This window comes from Lutra lutra, chromosome 12 (assembly GCF_902655055.1).
Source record: "Lutra lutra chromosome 12, mLutLut1.2, whole genome shotgun sequence".
In the NCBI taxonomy this organism is placed as follows: Eukaryota; Metazoa; Chordata; class Mammalia; order Carnivora; family Mustelidae; genus Lutra; species Lutra lutra.
This window is the reverse complement of record NC_062289.1, coordinates 39,218,773-39,237,333: the sequence shown is the minus strand read 5'-3', so window position 1 is coordinate 39,237,333 and position 18,561 is coordinate 39,218,773. Positions and strand designations below refer to the sequence as shown.

The 18,561-nt window shown below is 42.9% G+C and overlaps 1 protein-coding gene across 7 annotated transcripts in view; it reads left to right on the top strand.

Annotated features, from left to right (window-relative positions):
• Window positions 1-18,096, top strand: part of ASXL3 (ASXL transcriptional regulator 3) — a 196,072-nt gene extending 177,976 nt beyond the window's left edge. For all 7 annotated transcript variants that reach the window (XM_047698328.1, XM_047698330.1, XM_047698334.1 and 4 more), the window contains 4 exons: window positions 230-326; window positions 2,397-2,502; window positions 7,028-8,978; window positions 11,764-18,096. In XM_047698328.1, the coding sequence (XP_047554284.1) occupies window positions 230-326; window positions 2,397-2,502; window positions 7,028-8,978; window positions 11,764-15,492 (5,883 nt within the window). In that variant the 3' untranslated portion in view covers window positions 15,493-18,096. The remainder of the gene's footprint in view (window positions 1-229; window positions 327-2,396; window positions 2,503-7,027; window positions 8,979-11,763) is intronic.
• Window positions 18,097-18,561: the final 465 nt, after the last annotated feature.

The window sequence follows — 18,561 nt, the reverse complement described above, 5'->3', positions numbered from 1 at the left end:
CACACTGTTTTGATGAACTTCCATGCATTTGTTTTACTCACCACCAATAATGGAAATGCCTAATAAAGATTTCCTTTAAATTGATGTATTTTTGTTATTGTAATCATCAATGTGTGCTTTTCCTACCACACTTTCTCTCTCGCGTATACACCCTGTTTTCACTTCTTTCCTGTGTACTTAACTCTGAATTATCCTTGATGGATCTTGTTTTTGTCGGCTTATTTCCTAGATGGGAAGCGATGGAATTTTACGCCTCAGTTCTTCAGCACTAAATAATGAATTTTTTGCATATGCAGCTCAAGGATGGAAACAGCGACTGGCAGAAGGTAAATTTCTTTTTTCCGTTATTCTTTGGCATATCTGAGTACACACAGTATACTGAGCTTTGCACCTTTCTCTGATTTCCGAGTCTTTTTCTCCCCCTGAAGTATACTTTAATTTAGTAAAAACACCCATTCTGTTCCAAACGACTTCACTAATTCTTTGTTATACTTGGCATTTTTGAGATACAACATTTTTTAAGGAAGCACGATATCCAAAACATAATAAAAAATTTTGATCTATCTAGATTTTCTTTAGAATCATAATTTTAATCACTTGCTTGAGGTATTATGTATTCTCTTAATGTCCTAGAGCCTAAAGAATTTTCTTTTAATACTTTCTTCCCCTAAAGTCACCATTTCACCTGATTCTTCCTTTAGTCACCAAGCTTCTTGAAAGACTAAAAAATAACCAATGGTACTTCTTTTTTACTTTCTTACCCACTCAAATTGTTATGGCTAGGTGTGACCCTACTATACACAACTAAAATAATGCCTCCTGGAGAATATTAATGGCTTTTTTTTTTTTTTAAGATTATTTATTTATTTATTTGACAGAGAGAACGAGAGAGGGAACACAAGCAGGGGAAGTGGGAGAGGGAGAAACAGGCTTCCCACTGAGCAGGGAGCCCAATGTGGGGCTTAATTCCAGGATCCTGGGATCATGACCTGAGCCGAGGGCAGACACTTAACGGAGCCAACCAGGTGCCCCTATTAATGACTTTCTAATAGCAAAGCCCAGTTTCCTCTTTTTGGTCCTTACGTTTTATGTTCCTTCTGCAATCTCTCTCTCTTTTTTTTTTTTAACCCATCCAATTTGAAACCATGTACCTTAGACATTCACAATATATTTCAAATTGTTTCCTGCGGCCGCATTGTTGATAGCCATTCCTCAGTTTCCGTCTGGAGCTTCTGTTCTTCCATCTGATGACACATGGTGATGTCTCCACCACTCTCTCTGGTACTTCCTCTTGTAGCTGTGCACATTCACTAAGCAGCCTCCTTCACCGCCTGGTATAGCCCCTATGCCAAATCTTCCACATCTGGCTCTAACTCCTCTTTCCTAATCCTGTGTTCTGTTCCAAATGCCTGCTGGATCTCCGAGCAGATACCAAGCACCTGAAAACCATAACGTCAGTGTTAACCTCACTGTTTTCCCTTCCCTTCACCTTGCCGGGCCTTCTGCCCCCTCTCCACTCATGTCACCTCTGTCCTCACTTGGGAACTTGATCTCTTGTCCTCTCTCATCTCCTGATCCGGTCATGACCTGTCAACTGTGCTCTGACTCTGAATGCCCTTGAACACTCCCGCAGCTGCTGGCTTGACTGTACTCTCTGTTTCTCATCTATGCCATTCAGCAGCCTCCTGGCTGGAGTCCTCCCATGTCTACACCTGGTTTTTGAGCCACTTGTTAGGCCATATACCTCTCTGAGTAGATGCCATCAGGACCTCCCTCTGTCTCTTACAGGAAAAATGGAGAACTCTCTTTAAACCATGTATTTGCTAATTGGCCTCAGCCTACCTTTCCCATTTCATTTCATCCTACTCCTACATTCTCACAATTGGCCACTCAAAAGAACATAAATATACATATTCATATCTCTGTGCCTTGTGAGTTAATTACTTTATAAAAGCGTGGTCATCCTTCAAAAGCTTACTCAAGTACCATTTCCTGTATGTGGTCTTCCCTAATCGATTCAGGCAGAATGAAGTGCCTTTTCTTCTGTGCCCTCATTACCTTTATTCTTACAGCCCATACAGGGCTTTCAACATTATATTATAGACAATTGTGTGCCTTTTCTCCCGCCAGACTGATTTCATTAGGGACACTGAATATACGCCACTTCATTCACAGCCCCTAGCATACACTTTATTTGCTGAGGGTTTTAAAGTTCACCTATAACTAAATGACTATTTGAGTGATGTTCATGAAGAGAGAAGCTGTAGAATATTGTCAGTACTCAGCCTTTTCCTTTGCAACATCCATAAAAGTTTACTCAAATTAATGACATTTTCCTTATTAATCGGTAAAAGATATGATCACTTTTACTCAATATATAAGCATTTGCTTTCTAGGAGAGTTTACTCCAGAAATGCAGTTGCGGATAAGGCAAGAAATTGAGAAGGAAAAGAAAACAGAACCTTGGAAAGAAAAATTCTTTGAAAGGTTTTATGGAGAAAAGTAAGTACTAGAGCATTTTTTTCTCATTTCTCTCAGAAGGAAATGAAAATGTAATTCTCTGCTTCACATAGCACACTCATATGCTGTAAAACTTAATAAACCAGTGATAAAAGGCAATAGTCCCTCAGTGTAAGAAATTGCAGGTAAAATTATAGTGGCATATCAGCACTTAAATTTTTAAAAAATGCATTTTCAAGGGTTTATAACTTGTCCATGAAAATTCATTTTGGACTGAAAGTAGCACATGAAATCCTATAGAAGTCAATTATGGCTTTCTTAACTAGATTTTAGTAAAAATCTCCTGGTTTTAATCCAAGTATATTCATTAAGGAATACTTGAGAGCTAAGTAGTTTTAGACACCCTTAACTCTCCTATTTTTCTGAAAATGTGACTGTGCGTATATTTAGTCCTTGTTTTGGGGAGAGCCCGAGGTATTACTTTTCACTCCAGCCATCTTCCTCTTTGAGTGTGACCAGGTTTTAATTCATGATATCTCTTCATGTGTGTTTCTTTTTAAGATAACACCAGCCACACATAAGCGTGGAAGCAACTACATTACATTGAAAGTAGTTTTACCTTTGCCTTACATTTAGAAGGGACGTATTGTACTTGAGCAGAATTAGAGACTCAGATCCCTAAGGAAGAAGAAAGAATTTCGGAGCTGACAATTGACAGTGACTTTAGTTCCTCCTCACAAAGTGATTTTTCCTGGAACTCACACATACGTAATTAATGCCTGGAAGTTGTTTTGCATAAATGACACTGAAGTGGTTGCAGGTAACAATATCTGTACCATTTGATTTAACTTCATAAAATGTCCCCTTGTAAATAGGGAAACCAGTGTCAGAAGTCTCATATGCGTTCTCTTCTTCTTCTTTTTTTTTTTTTTTAAGATTTTATTTACTTATAGGACAGACAGAGGTCATAAGTAGGCAGAGAGGCAGGCAGAGAGCGAGGGAGGGGGGAAGCAGGCTCCCCACTGAACAGAGAGCCCGATGCAGGGCTGGATCCCAGGACCCTGGGATCATGACCTGAGTCGAAGGCAGAGGCTTTAACCCACTGAGCCACCCAGGCAGGAGTCTCATATCAGTGCTCTTCTTGAAAAGGAATCCTGTGATTAACAGCCTGCTTACCCAGAGGAGGCTAGCATTTGGGGGAGTGTCCTAAATGGCAGTGTCCTAAATAACCCTCAAGTAGGAAGGCTTGTTTTCAATCTTTCCTAGGATCATGGATGTGTATATATCTTTAAGCAAAACTAGCAGGAGATAATTAATGCGTTTTCTCAAAAATTAAAAATGCAGCAGCCTCCTTATATGCCTTCAGATATTGTCACCGGCAGCAATACTCAAGGCTGGCTGCATCAGAATCCTTACTGGGGCTTTTTAAAAATAGATACAGATTTCCAGGATCCATGCCAGACGTACTGACTGGGAATGTCCAGGAGGTGAGCCCAGAAGTATGTGTTTTTAGATGCTCTCCAAGTCATGCTGATGCCCAGCAGGATTAAGAACCGTGGAGAATGGCATTGCGGACCACCTAGAAGGTTTCCCCCCACCTTGTGTGTGACAAAGGGTGTGTTGGGAGCACCCTCTCAAAGGCAAAACTGAGCTAGTTACCTCCAATGTACTAGTCCTTAGTTCTTGATTGTTGGGCCCTTTTTAAAAAATTTTTATTTATTTTTTTTTAAGATTCTGTTTGTGTATTTGGCAGAGAGAGACACAGCCAGAAAGGGAACACAAGCAGGGGGAATGGGAGAGGGAGAAGTAGGCTTCCGCCAAGCAGGTAGCCTGATGCAGGGCTCCATCCTAGGACGCTGGGATCATGACCTGAGCGGAAGGCAGACGCTTAATGGCTAATGACTAAGCCACCCAGGCGCCCCCCTCCCTTTTTTGAATTCAGCAAAATTGATCCAACATCTCATCTAGATGCCAGAGGTGCAGACATTCACAGGGCTTTCTAGGCTCTGCCCTCAGAGAGCCTGTGCCCCAGAGACCTGCATTACAGAGGACTTTACTTCATTCACCATGTCATGATTGAGCATACTGGGCTCTGATGTGTGTCTAAGAGCTTTGAAAGTCTTATTTCACTAACCCGCCCAGCCCAACAGTCCTATAAGATAGACACCCTTATTTCACTTTTACATTAAAAAGGGGATTAGGGAACTGAGAGACAGTGAAACTAAGTCATTTATCCAGGTTTACACAGTGTGGTGAAGTGACTTGCTCACTGTCCTCGTGCCACAATTCCTTCTCAGAAAAGGTCACACCTACATAATTTTTTTTACATAAAATTTTGAGGGCTTCCAGACTCCCATGCATAACAGGTTAAAGAGCCCTGCCTTGGAGGGTAACTGCTATAATACTGTGAGTAAGCATGATCTCCTCTTACCATCCCTGAGCTCTCAATACAAACACTACTTTTATTTGACCCTTTCCTTGCTGTAGTTTATCCATAGAGTTTCTGTCCCCTTAACATCACTGGAATTCTTGCTTGTCTTTTTCCATCTTCAATTACGTATTGGATGACAGCCATATTTTGGACATTCCAATGTCCTTCTAATTTTGTTACTTCAAGATTACTTAAACTACCCCAGTGTGTGAAAGATTGTTTTTCCTAGCACCAGATAAGTTTCAGTTGACATGAAAATTTCGCTGCTCTAACTTTTCCCAAGAATGTTGCCATCCAAACTCCTGCATTGTTAAGATTTGTCTCCTCTAGTCTTCAGGCTGTGTGTTGGAGCTCTCTATTATGGTTCTGATCGGCTTACTCTGCTTGTAACATAGCACTGTTCCCTATTTGCTTTCGTCACTTAGAGATTACCCATATATGCACTAACTCAGAATGATAGATTTCTGGACTTACCTGTTTTCCTTTGTGTTGTTACGCGGTGTGCTGTGAAAACCAACCTTCTTTGCCTTATGCCATCTTAAATCCATTTTGTCATGGAAATAATAAAATGTTGACATAGGCATATTTTATACAGTACTGTTCTCCATATATACTAATATATATTATGACTGTAGACACACATGTATAATATATACATTTTATATATTCCATACATTTGTGATACTTAATATTAAAAATATTTAATATGAATTAATAAATTTATTATATCCTTATTAACCAACCAGCAGAAATGTGGCTGCCAGTGGATAATTACTGTATATTTTACACCTAACCTAGTATCAGTAGTATATCTGCTTGGCCTAGCCCCAAGGGACCATATTTCTAGTTGATTACTCTGCTTTATCTGTAATGTTGTTATTCTGCTCCTCTCAGTGTGGTATAGTTATAAATTGGAGCTTCGTTCGAACTCATCTTAGGGAAAGTTGAAAGAAAAGAGGCTAATTATGAGGGCAGTATTTCCTAGCATCTTTTTAGAGCCTTCTGAATGTTAGCAAAGAAGGCAATGAATACACCCCAAAAAATGTATTCAATTTTATTTCCCTTTCATTTGGGAGAATTTAAGTCAAAGGTTGAAAATTTCACTGAGGTATTTTCCTGCATGGATACTTTCAGCTGTATTTCTTCACTCAAATATGTTTGAGAATATTTGTCTTTGTAATGGTCTGTACTCGAACTTCTTTTAGAGCAGCTAATCTCTCTGCCATGTGATGCTGATGATGTCAGTGTGACAGGAAATAGTGATTTCCAGTATCTTTGTAATTCTGATGAACTTTTCCTTAAGACATGAATATTAGGTTACATTATTTCTTAATGCTCTTTGTTATCTTTCATGGAACATCCTTACAGGAAGAGATCACATGAAAAAATTTTAAGATCTTGCCTCATACAAATATAATCTAGTAGAATCAACTTTGTTGACCCCAAATATGTTTGTTATTCTTTAGTGAAATGTCCGTGTTGTCTTAAGGTAGACACTTACAGACTAAAATAAGGTTAGTAATAAACCTCTTACATTGGTTTAAGAGAACTTAATCTTTGGAAGTCATTTCAGTTTTAAGATTTTACAACATACCCATATCCCATTGATCTTATTTGCTTATATTGTATCCTCTGAAGACTGTGTAATTTTCTATGATAAAGGTAAATTGCTACTTTTTGACTAAAAAATTTTAGATCTTATCCATTCTTTTGTTTTTCTGCCCATATTTTCTAATCTTTTGTAGAATGTAATTGTTTAATTCCTTTTACATAACATTTGGCAAAGCTCATATCTCCTTGCTTACACAATAAAAATCTGTACCAAATAAGTTAGTAAAACAAAATTTAAAAAATAAATAAATAAATATAAAAATCTGAATCTTTCTTAACCAGAGTAGAGTTTATTTAGTTATGATTATAAAAGAAGTAGAAGAACTAAGTCATCATAAACTAGTTTATATAAATTAAGCAGGTTACTTAGCAATTGTAAAATTAATTTGATGTATTTGCTTTTGTTGAATACACACACGCGCGCGCGCGTGCGCACACACACGCACACACACACATATATCTCCAAATTGTACCTTTCATATTTTGTGGTTGAACAATAATTCAATATTTCTAATTTCTGTTCAGGTTGGGCATGTCAAGAGAGGAATCAATAAAGCTCACTTCTGGACCAAACAGTGATGGAGCTGAAAGTAGTTCATGTGGAGCCTCTGGCCTTCCAGGTCTTTCTGCACAGACTCCCTTGGAAGAGCAACAGCCAAAAAGCATGAAAAGTCCAACTTCTCCAGAGCCTGGTTTCTGTGCTACACTTTGTCCTATGGTAGATGTAGGTAAAGATGGAATGGCAGAATCAGACTCAGAAGATATCTTGATCCCTGAAGAATCCGTGATTCAGGAGGAAATTGCAGAAGAGGTAGAGACTAGTATCTGTGAATGTCAGGATGAAAATCATAAGACAATACCTGAATTTTCTGAAGGGTCTGAAAGTCCAGCCAACTCTCATGAAGAGCCTCACATAGCACCTCCTGAAGATAACCCAGAGTCCTGTGTTATGATGAATGATGTTTTAGAAACTTTGCCTCATCTTGAAGTGAAGGTGGAAGAGAAGTCCGAATCTCCCCAGGAAGAAATGTCGGTTGTTATCGATCAGCTAGAAGTCTGTGACTCTCTCGTTCCTTCCACTTCCTCTGTGACTCATGTCAGTGACACGGAACATAAGGAGCCAGAAACTGCAGTAGAGACCAGTCCTCCAAAAATAAAAACAGGATCCTCTTCTTTAGAAGACCAGTTTCCCAGTGAAGGGATTGCTGTAGATATGGAGCTACAGAGTGATCCTGATGAACAGCTTTCTGAAAATGCTTGTATCTCAGAAACTTCATTCTCTTCCGAGAGCCCGGAGGGAGCCTGTACCAGCCTGACATCCCCAGGAGGGGAAACTCAGTCCACCTCAGAGGAATCATGTACTCCAGCCTCCCTTGAGACAACATTTTGTTCTGAGGTGTCCAGCACTGAAAATGCAGACAAATATAACCAGAGAAATCCCCCTGATGAAAACCTTCATGTGTCTTTGATGTCAGAAATATCTCCAATATCCACTTCACCTGAAATATCAGAGGCATCTCTGATGTCCAATTTACCTTTAACCTCTGAAGCATCCCCTGTATCAAATTTACCTTTAACATCAGAAACATCACCCATGTCTGATCTACCTTTGACATCAGAAACGTCTTCAGTGTCTTCCATGCTTCTCACATCTGAGACCACTTTTATATCCAGTTTGCCACTTCCTTCAGAAACATCTCCAATTTCTAATTCTTCCATGAATGAGAGAATGGTGCATCAGCAAAGAAAGTCCCCTTCCCTATCTGAAGAACCACTCTCCCCACAGAAAGATGAAGGCTCTGCCCCTGCCAAGCCACTGGGGGAAAGCCTTCTCTCTCAACAGAAGATTCTGTCAAATACTCCTGAACCCATCAAAATGGGTTCCTCCATTGTTCCTGAAGCATTTCCGTCGGAGGACTTGCACAGTAAGACTCTGAATCAGCAGCCTTGTAAATCACGTGTTGAAACTGAGAAGGCCTATCCTGCTTCAATTCCAGAACTCCCTTCTATAGAAATGATAAAAGTGAAAAATCATAATGTCCTGCAAAGAACAGAAAAGAAAGGGGCGTCTTCACCATTGGAGTTACCTGTGTTTTCTGAGGAGACCGAGAATAAGGGAAATGAGCTTCCATCAGCTAAATTACAGGACAAGCAGTGTGTCTCATCAGTGGATAAGGCTTCATTTTCAGAAGGCTCTAGAAACAAAACACACAAGCAAGGGAGCTCACAGAATCGGTTGGAGACCTCACATTCTTCCAAGTTGTCAGAGCCCTCCAAGTCACCAGATGGGATAAGAAATGAAAGTAGAGAATCTGAGATATCGAAGAGGAAAACTGCAGAGCAGCACGGCTTTGGAATTTGTAAGGAGAAGAGGGCTCGGATAGAAGATGATCAGTCAACCCGGAACTTACCATCCAGCAGCCCACCTGAGAAGGAACAGCCTCCAAGAGAGGAGCCCAGAGTTCCACCTCTCAAGGTATGGACTAATAATAACAACATTCAAGACAATTCCATAGATAGGCTTTTCCTATTCAGATGCTTAATTTTCAGAATTAAATAAGGTTTTATTCCCTCCAGGGTTTATGTAGCAGTTGATGATCTAATACTCTAAGCACAAGTCTAATATTAAATGATCCTTTTTAAGGATTGCTGAGCTCACAAGATAATCTTAGATGCATTATATATTTAAGGAAAAAGAAGTGGGGAGGGAGAACAGGGCCTGGAGGGGCCTATAGGCCATGAGATGAAGGGTCTTTGGGGGAATTCCAAGGTATAAGACGAAGACGTACATGCACTTCGGAAAAGTTGAGAGAGAATTTGGTCCCCAGTCAAAGTTCGGTAGGACTAGGGAAAGTAGTCAAAAGTCAGAGGCGTGCATGAAGGAGGAGAAGGTGCAGGATATTTTATTTATTTTCCAGCAAATATTCACTACCACCATTTCCTAACAGAAAGGACCTGACTTACGGAAGAGCCTCATTAAATATTTCTTGAGTAAATCAAAAAAATTCCTTTGCACACTCTGAGGGAAAATGCTGTAGATATACAGATATACAAATCTTTTTTTTTTTTAATTTTTGAGATAGTAAAGAGGCACTTAACTTCACAGATAATAAAACCTGTAGTGAAACATTCCCATTTATACATTCTCTTTTGACCCCGCGTAGGTTTTAACTCTCAGAAAACAAACCTTTTATATAAATTGTCTCTGCCTAAGTAAACTGAAAATTAAGGTTAATTCAAAAGAAATACTTTGTTTAATTTAAAAAAATCCTAACCAATATGATCTATACTTATTTGGTGCTTTCCTCTTAGTCCATTTATACTGCCCAACGGTAAAGTGCATTATTCCACCATAGGTTTGGTCTAGGATTATAACTGTGTTCAAGCTGTGTTTCTCTTAATCTCTTTCTCTTTACTTTGTTCTGCTCTGACATCTATGTTATGTATGTGTCTCGTGATATCCATAAGGCTGACTTTTAAGAGTGTAGCTGCAGTTACTCTACTTAATAAAGTAACCCCTATTAAATAAGATTCTAAAGATGTGAAAGATGAACATTAAGCACCAATTAAAGGCCCCGCTATGCATTTTAATTTCTGAAGCAGTGGAAAGAAAAATATAAGCATGCTTTTCATAGGGAATATTTTTGAACATAGCAGTCTGTTTTTCTTGTCAAAAGCTTGTTTTCAACGTAGTATATACTTCCCGGTAGATGGATAACATAAATAGATTTGGTGTTTATTTGGCCTTGAGCTCTTGCTCAAGTATAGCTAGGTTTAATTTTTTTAAATGTTTTTAGTTGTTTTTTTTTTAAGTAAGGAAAATATTTAAAAGGAAAACTGGAATCACCTCTCTAAATTCATTTTTTTTCTTTGAAGCCTTTGGATTAGAAGAGAAACATCACAGGTTGGAAAAGGAGAAATGATATAGCTCAGAAAGATCATTTCATCTACCGAAGTTTCAAAGCATAATTCCAGATTGATATGATCCTGTAGTATGTGTCAAGCGTTTATAGTATAAATATACATATGTTAAGAAGGGAGATATGTTTTCTAGGAAAAGATTTTCCTAGAGGGAGGAAAACAAAGGAAGCATAGTACTTGTCAGGAGCCCTGAATGGGAAACCATTCTGTCACACCCTTGTTATATGATCCCAGGGCAGCCTACTTTCCCTCCACAGGCTCAGTTTTTTCTACTGTAAATTGAGGGGCTTTAACTAGGTCCCTTCCAACTCTCCAAATCTATGACCCTAAAAATCTATGACTCTCTAATCTATGACTCATGTTTCTAGTGCCTAGAGCGTTGCTATAACATGTTGGTCGTTGAGCCTTGTGCCTCATGAATTTGGGAATGACTGTGAGTCTCTTAATTAGCATGAGTTAGATAGATGCTGTGGGTCGGACTGTTTATGAAATTCAGCAAATTGTAGATTACCGATATCCAAAGAAACTGCCCAACCTGTCGTTGCTTTTAGAAGCAGAAAACCAGCGTTGCCCCTGCTTTCATGAAAAGATAATGATACCAAATCCCTTTGGAAAGCAGAGCACTCTCACAAGCATAGTTTCATTCCATCTTTATAACAACCCTGTGAAGGAAATAGACCAGAAATAACTTGTCTCATTTTACAAGTGAGTTTACAAACTCTTATTGTGTGCTGATTATACAGGTATGAGCCAGCGTGCCAGGTTGTATGGGAGTACAGAAAAACTACAGAGTCTCTGGCTCACGGAGGTCTCTGGAGAAAGCAAAGTACACCATGATTTGCCCAAGATTGCAGAATTTCTTTGAGGGAAGGCAGGATGAGAATTCTAGTTTGGGACTTCTTGGCTAGGGCTTTTTTCTTTGTGGCAAATGAAGAGATAAACTCATATAGAATGAAGGTCCCAGTTTTCCCTGCCAGGAAGGAAGATAATTTAAAAGCTAACTATCTCTAAGTCTTTTTTAGCTAACCTCATTTTAAAAAGCATGGATTTTGTTTCCATTTATATGAGGCATTAAGAAGATGTTTCATTTCCATACCAAATGAAGTCACCGGTTGATGTTCCTGTAGATGAAAAACAGAGATTAAAAATTTTAATTTCACATTTGTGCCACATTGATTGTCGCTTTATACCCAAAAGACCTATTTGGGGATTTAGGTGTCGTTCATGCCACATTATGAGAGGACATCGCCCATCTTATCTCTTGTGTTATCACGTTCCAAACTGCGTCCTCTGTGATCATGTACCAAGCGCTTTCTCTTTCCATTCTCCCCTTCCTATAGATCCAGCTTTCCAAAATTGGGCCACCTTTCATTATCAAGAGCCAGCCAGTCTCCAAACCAGAGTCTCGCGCATCCCCCAGCACATCGGTCGGCGGTGGGAGGAACACAGGAGCCAGGACCCTTGCAGACATCAAGGCCAGGGCCCAGCAAGCGAGGGCCCAGCGAGAGGCAGCCGCGGCAGCTGCTGTAGCGGCCGCGGCAAGCATCGTTTCGGGAGCCATGGGGAGCCCAGGAGAGGGTGGGAAGGCGAGAACCCTGGCACATATCAAAGAGCAGACAAAGGCGAAGCTGTTTGCAAAGCATCAAGCCCGAGCCCACCTCTTCCAGAACACTAAAGAGTCCCGGTTGCCTCCGCTCGGCTCAAAGGAAGGGCCTCCAAGCTTAGAAGTCTCTTCTACCCCTGAAACAAAAATTGAAGGGTCGACCGGTGTGATTATTGTCAATCCAAACTGCAGATCTCCTAGCAACAAGTCTGCGCACCTCCGGGAGACCACCACTGTATTACAGCCATCTCTTAACCCAGCTAAACTTCCAGAAACTGCCACGGACTTATCTGCACATAGTTCTGACGAAAATATACCCGTGTCGCATTTATCTGAGAAAATTGTTTCATCTACCTCTTCTGAAAATAGCAGTGTGCCCATGCTTTTTAATAAAAATTCCGTCCCTGTGTCTGTTTGCAGCACTGCTATGTCGGGAGCAATTAAAGAACATCCCTTTGTGAGTTCTGTTGATAAATCCTCTGTTCTAATGTCTGTTGACAGTGCAAATACCACAATTTCTGCTTGTAATATAAGCATGTTGAAAACCATCCAGGGAACGGACACTCCGTGCATAGCCATTATACCAAAATGTATCGAAAGCACTCCTGTCCCCGTCCCAGCCGAGGGCCGCGGTGTCTCGAGCCCCATGGACGACAAGCAGTTGCCACTGCCCAGCAGCAGCGCTGGTAACCTCGTCTCCAGTCAGTACACCTCCGTGCCAACTCCCTCCATTGGAAATAACTTGCCAAACCATCTCTCCACGAGCTCTGTCTTGGTTCCCCCACCGGGGATGAACAGCAGATTTCCTTCTGAGAAGATAGCCATGCCTGGGGGTGAAGAACAGGCCCCCGGACCCCTGGGTACCACTGTGAGAGCCGCCCTCAGCTGCAGGGAGTCGGCAGCGGCCACTGACGCTCTGGCCGCGCGGCCGCCTATCGCCATGTTTACTGGAAGCATGCTGACCCTCAGCTCTTACGAGGGGCCTCCCAAGTTAAGTGCTGAAAGCTCGGACAAACATCCAGGGCCCCGAAACAGGGCAGACAATTCTGGGAAACCTCAGCCACCCGCGGGGGGCTTCGCACCAGCAGCCATAAACAGATCGATCCCGTGTAAAGTCATCGTGGACCACAGCACCACGCTGACCTCCACTCTGTCTCTGACTGTCTCCATCGAAAGTGCGGAAGCCAGTTTGGACCTCCAGAGCCGGTCCGTGAGGACAGAAGCCTCCGTCCAGCCCGTGGCGTGCCCCCAGGTGTCCGTCATCAGCCGGCCAGAGCCGCCGGTGGCCAGCGAAGGCGTGGACCAGGGCTCGAGTTTCATCAGTGCCGTGGCAGCAAAGCAGGAGTGTACCCCGATGCAGGCAGCCTGCCCAAGTCTCCGAGAGGGACCCCTCGTGGGTCCGGACAAACGGAACGAGGTGCCTGCTCCTAGCCACAGCTTCGCCGAGCAGGCACGGGGCCCACCCGCTTTCAAAAGCGAAGCCGACGCAACCTGTAGCAATCCGTATAACCCAGGCAGCCGGATTTGCTGGAACGAGGAGGGGATGCGGGGCGCAGGACAGCCCCTGGTGAGTCACCCCGCTTCAAGCAAGCAGAAAGAGTATCTGGAGCAGAGCTGTCCGAAGGCCATCAAAACCGAACACGCCAGCTACTCCCACATGGCAGAGCTCCACCCCAGGAATCTCATAACCAGTGTCGCTCTCCCCGTGAAGTCCGAACCTCATGAAGTGGACAAGGGCTTTAGGATGGACACTGAAGACTTCCCCGGCCCCGAGCTGCCTCCTCCGGCCGCGGAGGTCACACCCGGGGGGCAGCAGACGCAGAACGTGAAGGCTCCCACCTCCGGTCCCATGGAAGAGGCGATTTCCTTGGCCGCAGACCCCCTGAAAAGGGTTCCCAGTGCGGGCAGCTCCGGCTGCCGACTGTCCTCTGTGGAGGCCAACAACCCGCTGGTGACCCAGTTACTCCAGGGCAACCTGCCTTTGGAAAAAGTGTTGCCTCAGCCCCGACTGGGAGCCAAGCTCGAAATCAACAGGCTTCCTCTGCCTCTTCAAACTACCTCAGCGGGGAAGACAGCCCCAGAGCGGAACATCGTTGAAATGCCGTCCAGCTCTCCAAACCCCGACGGGAAGGGCTACCTGGCGGGGACCCTCGCGCCACTACAAATGAGGAAGCGAGAAAACCACCCCAAAAAGAGAGTCGCCAGGACTGTGGGGGAGCACACGCAAGTGAAGTGCGAGCCAGGGAAATTGCTGGTGGAGCCAGATGGGAAAGGGGTGCCTTGTGTCATCAACTCGGGCCTGACTCCGCTAGGAGGGCACAGCCAGCCCTTCAAGCAGGAGTGGCTGAGCAAGCACCCCATGCAGAACAGAATCGTGCCCAGCCCCGAGGTCAAACAGCAGAAGCGGCTGCTCCCCTCCTGTAGCTTCCAGCAGAACCTCTTTCATGTCGACAAGAATGGCAGCTTCCACCCTGACGCTGGTACCTCACACAGACAGCAGTTTTACCAAATGCCGATGGCTGCCCGGGCCCCCATGCCGAGCGCAGCCCTGCTACCGGCCTCCGCCAAGACCCCAGTGGGCTGTAATGCGTTTGCCTTCAACAGGCATCTCGAACAGAAGGGACTGGGAGAGGTTGGCCTTTCTCCCGCACCCCACCAGCTAAGGTTAGCCAACATGTTGTCCCCCAACATGCCCCTTAAAGAAGGTGATGACGTGGGAGGGGCTGCACACGCAATGCCAAACAAAGCCCTCGTGCACGCCCCACCCCCGCCCCCTCCCCCCCCACCCCCTCCGCCCTTGGCCCTGCCCCCGCCTCCCCCGCCGCCACCACCTCCTCCTCTACCTCCACCTCTTCCTAATACAGAAGTCCCATCCGATCAAAAGCAGCCACCGGTTACCATGGAAACCACTAAGAGACTTAGTTGGCCACAGTCCACGGGCATATGTAGCAATATAAAATCGGAACCTCTTTCTTTTGAGGAAGGTTTAAGCAGCAGCTGTGAACTGGGCATGAAACAAGTTTCCTATGACCAGAATGAAATGAAAGAACAGTTAAAAGCATTTGCGCTAAAAAATGCAGATTTCTCTTCCTATTTGCTTTCTGAGCCACAAAAGCCTTTTACCCAATTAGCTGCTCAGAAAATGCAGGTGCAGCCACAGCAGCAGCTCTGTGGAAATTATCCAACAATACACTTTGGGAGCACGAGCTTCAAAAGGGCAGCATCTGCAATTGAAAAGTCCATTGGGATTTTGGGAAGTGGCTCCAGTCCCGCCACGGGCCTGCCTGGTCAGAACGCTCAGATGCCTGCTCAGAACTTTGCCGACAGCAGCAACGCGGACGAATTGGAACTGAAATGCTCTTGCCGGCTGAAAGCCATGATTGTGTGCAAAGGCTGTGGGGCCTTCTGCCATGATGACTGCATAGGTCCCTCCAAACTCTGTGTAGCTTGCCTGGTGGTACGGTAAGAGCTGAGGAAAGATGCAGTATCCCTTTTCAACACGGAAAAGCCAAACGGCGTCAGCAGCGACAAATTGAGTAACTCAGTGGTTTATATCGTGATAATTTATTTTACTCTGGGACAGATTATCTTTTCTCTCTGGGATTCTTTACTTGCGTTTCCCAGAAAGGGGAGATCGCACCCCAACCGAGTGGCCCAGCGGCATGTCTTTTGCATATTAAATTACCATCCCCAGCTTTGGAAAATTTCTCTCCAAGTGTACACAGGTCACTACCCCATTCGTTCTGTTTCGTTTTGTTTCTTTTATCCAGTTGTAGATAGGAAAAGGACATTTTTAATTACTTATTGCTAACCAGAAACACAGATGTAGAAAGAATGGTAAAAGTGATTTAAGGTGGTTGGTTATTCGTTCTTCTGTAGATTAACCATGACAACAAGAGTTTTCACAGTTGACTCTTCTGGACCTACCCTTACCACAGTGATTAAATCATATTTGGAAAGGGGAATCTGATTTAAATGTATGATTCCTTGTATTTGCTCATATCACAAAAGATCCATTAAAGGAGGTATGCCATTAATGAACTCCACTGTCCTTATTCTCTTCCCTCCCTTTTTACTCTTTCCAGAGACTGGCAGAATATCCGATCTGCCTTGGACATTGTGCACACATTGTAGTGAAATGTGTCTTATACCTGAAATTGCAGTGTGGGCCTCAAGGCCAGTAATCTGGTTCGAGCCCTTCGACACCTGATACTGTAAGGTCAGTCGACCAAGAGAAGGCCAGAGGCCCACAGGCCCACGGGATTTCAGAACATCATGTGTAGCTTTTAAGAGCAAGTATGAAAAAAAAATGCCCTTAAAATTTAAAAAGTCAGCAAGTAAAATGCTGTGTATGCAAACACATAGAAGTGGGTTGATAATGTAAATATTGGTCCATTCTGTTTACTCTAATACAACTACTAGATATTAAAATGGGGGGGGGGGGATAATTGCACCCTTTGTTGATGATTCCAGTCCATTCTGGCTTCTGACTCTGCAGAGGTTGGCCCCCTCCCTTTTAAAGCATTGTTGATGATAAGAGGAACTGCAGAAGGCTGATGTGTGGATCTACTTCTGAGCAGTTTTCCCCTCATGATTCGCAATCAATATCGTTAATTATATTTGACTCCGAAATAACCCTTATTTTAAAAAATCATTCTAAGTATTGCATGTTTTGTCCCCCTCCCCTCCCTCAGGTGAATTCAGTACATTCTTCCTCATATTTGGGGGAGTAGAACTGCTTTTGAAAATGGGATACTGCATCTTACAGATAACGTCGGTGTTTATCCAGTAGAGGCTGTGTTGAGGATTTGAGCTACATTCCACATACTTTGGCCACCCCCATGCCGGAGAACAGCTGTAGTTCAGCAGGCCCTGTTCCCTAAAGCAAGTTCAAAAAGCACGTGCACACAGTGGGAAGATGAAAGACAGCAGAAACCACGCCCATTTAACTTCAGATTACAGAGCACAAAAGGTGGAGTGCCATTAACCCATTGATTGATTGTGGCTGTAGAATTTTTTAAAAAAAGCAAAACTTGGGATGGGGGATGGAAATCCTCTGTATCCAGGGTAAGAATGACAGACATTCTCACATCAACATAAACTTTAGACATTCCCTTAAAACATGTCTTAAAAATTAACTGGAGTGAGCAGAGATTACATTCCTGGAGAAAAAAAAAGAAAACTTGTGATTTTTTTGTACTAATCAATCACGGTATATGTTTTTTTTCCCCTCCATATTTATTATTGTGATGTTGCCAAATTTTATTAGGTGATACAGATGTCTCTTTTCTTAATACGTTGCTAATAGGTAAAGATACTTAGGAAGAAAAGCAGAGAAGGGTCTGTCTCTGTGGCTGAGATTTGGTGCCTCGGTGAGGTCACTTCGGTTTTTCACGGTGAAATTAACACAGTTTAGTGACGGAGAAAGAGAGCAGCGCACTTCACCGGCCCCTCCCCAGGAATGCAGCAGAGGTCCCTGCTCGCTCTGCACCAGGTTGTGTTGGGGCAGCAGCTTCCTCTCTGTGGTCTGCTTGGCTGCAATACCATCTTGGTTCAGAAGAGCATGCTCTAGTCTCACAGAGGGAACCCCTACATGTAGACACTTGCATACCAGCCCCCTCCAAATCCACCTGCTGCCCGATCAGTGTCAGGCACTGTCCACACCAGCAGATTCAAAATCACTACCGCAGTAACTGACACGGGATGTTGAAGAAACGCTGGTCTACCAGACTCTGTACTTTGTTGATGAGGTACAGTTGAAGCTGAAGCGATACTGAGCTCATTATCAGTTCCATCGTTATGGAATACTGCCTGCAAAGTACTTAAACTTTGGGAATAATAAAAAAGTGTCCTTCCGTATGTTTTGATTTTTCACAAAATAGGTGATTTTTCACATAATTTTGGAGAACCGATTGTTGATCGTGCATGGATTCCGTCACCCAGGTCCAAAGAGGATAATTTTTCTGTGCCCTTTCTCTTTTTTGCCCCAATTCAAATTCCTGGTGTTTGCATATGGTTTATACTAGTGAAAAATTAATATCTTTGGGCTAAAAAAATAATGGAAAGAAAAATTCAGAAGTAAAATATGGGTCAGATGTTTTACAAGTGTCCCCTTAATATATATATATATATATATATATGAAAGACAGTATACTTGGATTAGGTAAGTAGGTTCTTAGTTTCCTGATTTCCACAGGTGTCTGCCTATGTGCAAATGTAGTATGTTATTTACTACATGGTTATTGTGGTGTAATGTGCAAATGTTAGTGTGTGCATTATCCTGATTATTGGACACTATATCCCTATCAGGAATAGAACTTGCACATGTAACATGTAATTTTTTTTTTTTTTTTTTTTAATCACAAAGGATGTATTTCCCTAAGTAGCACTTTTGGAGCAGGGGAGAGGAGAAAACTGCTATTCCCCCATCCCCCTCCTCTATGATATGCATATGCCTGAAGTGTTTAAAGACATTTAGGTAGTTAATGGGCATGTTAATAAGAACCTTCTGATGCAAATTCATTTTCAAAATGAA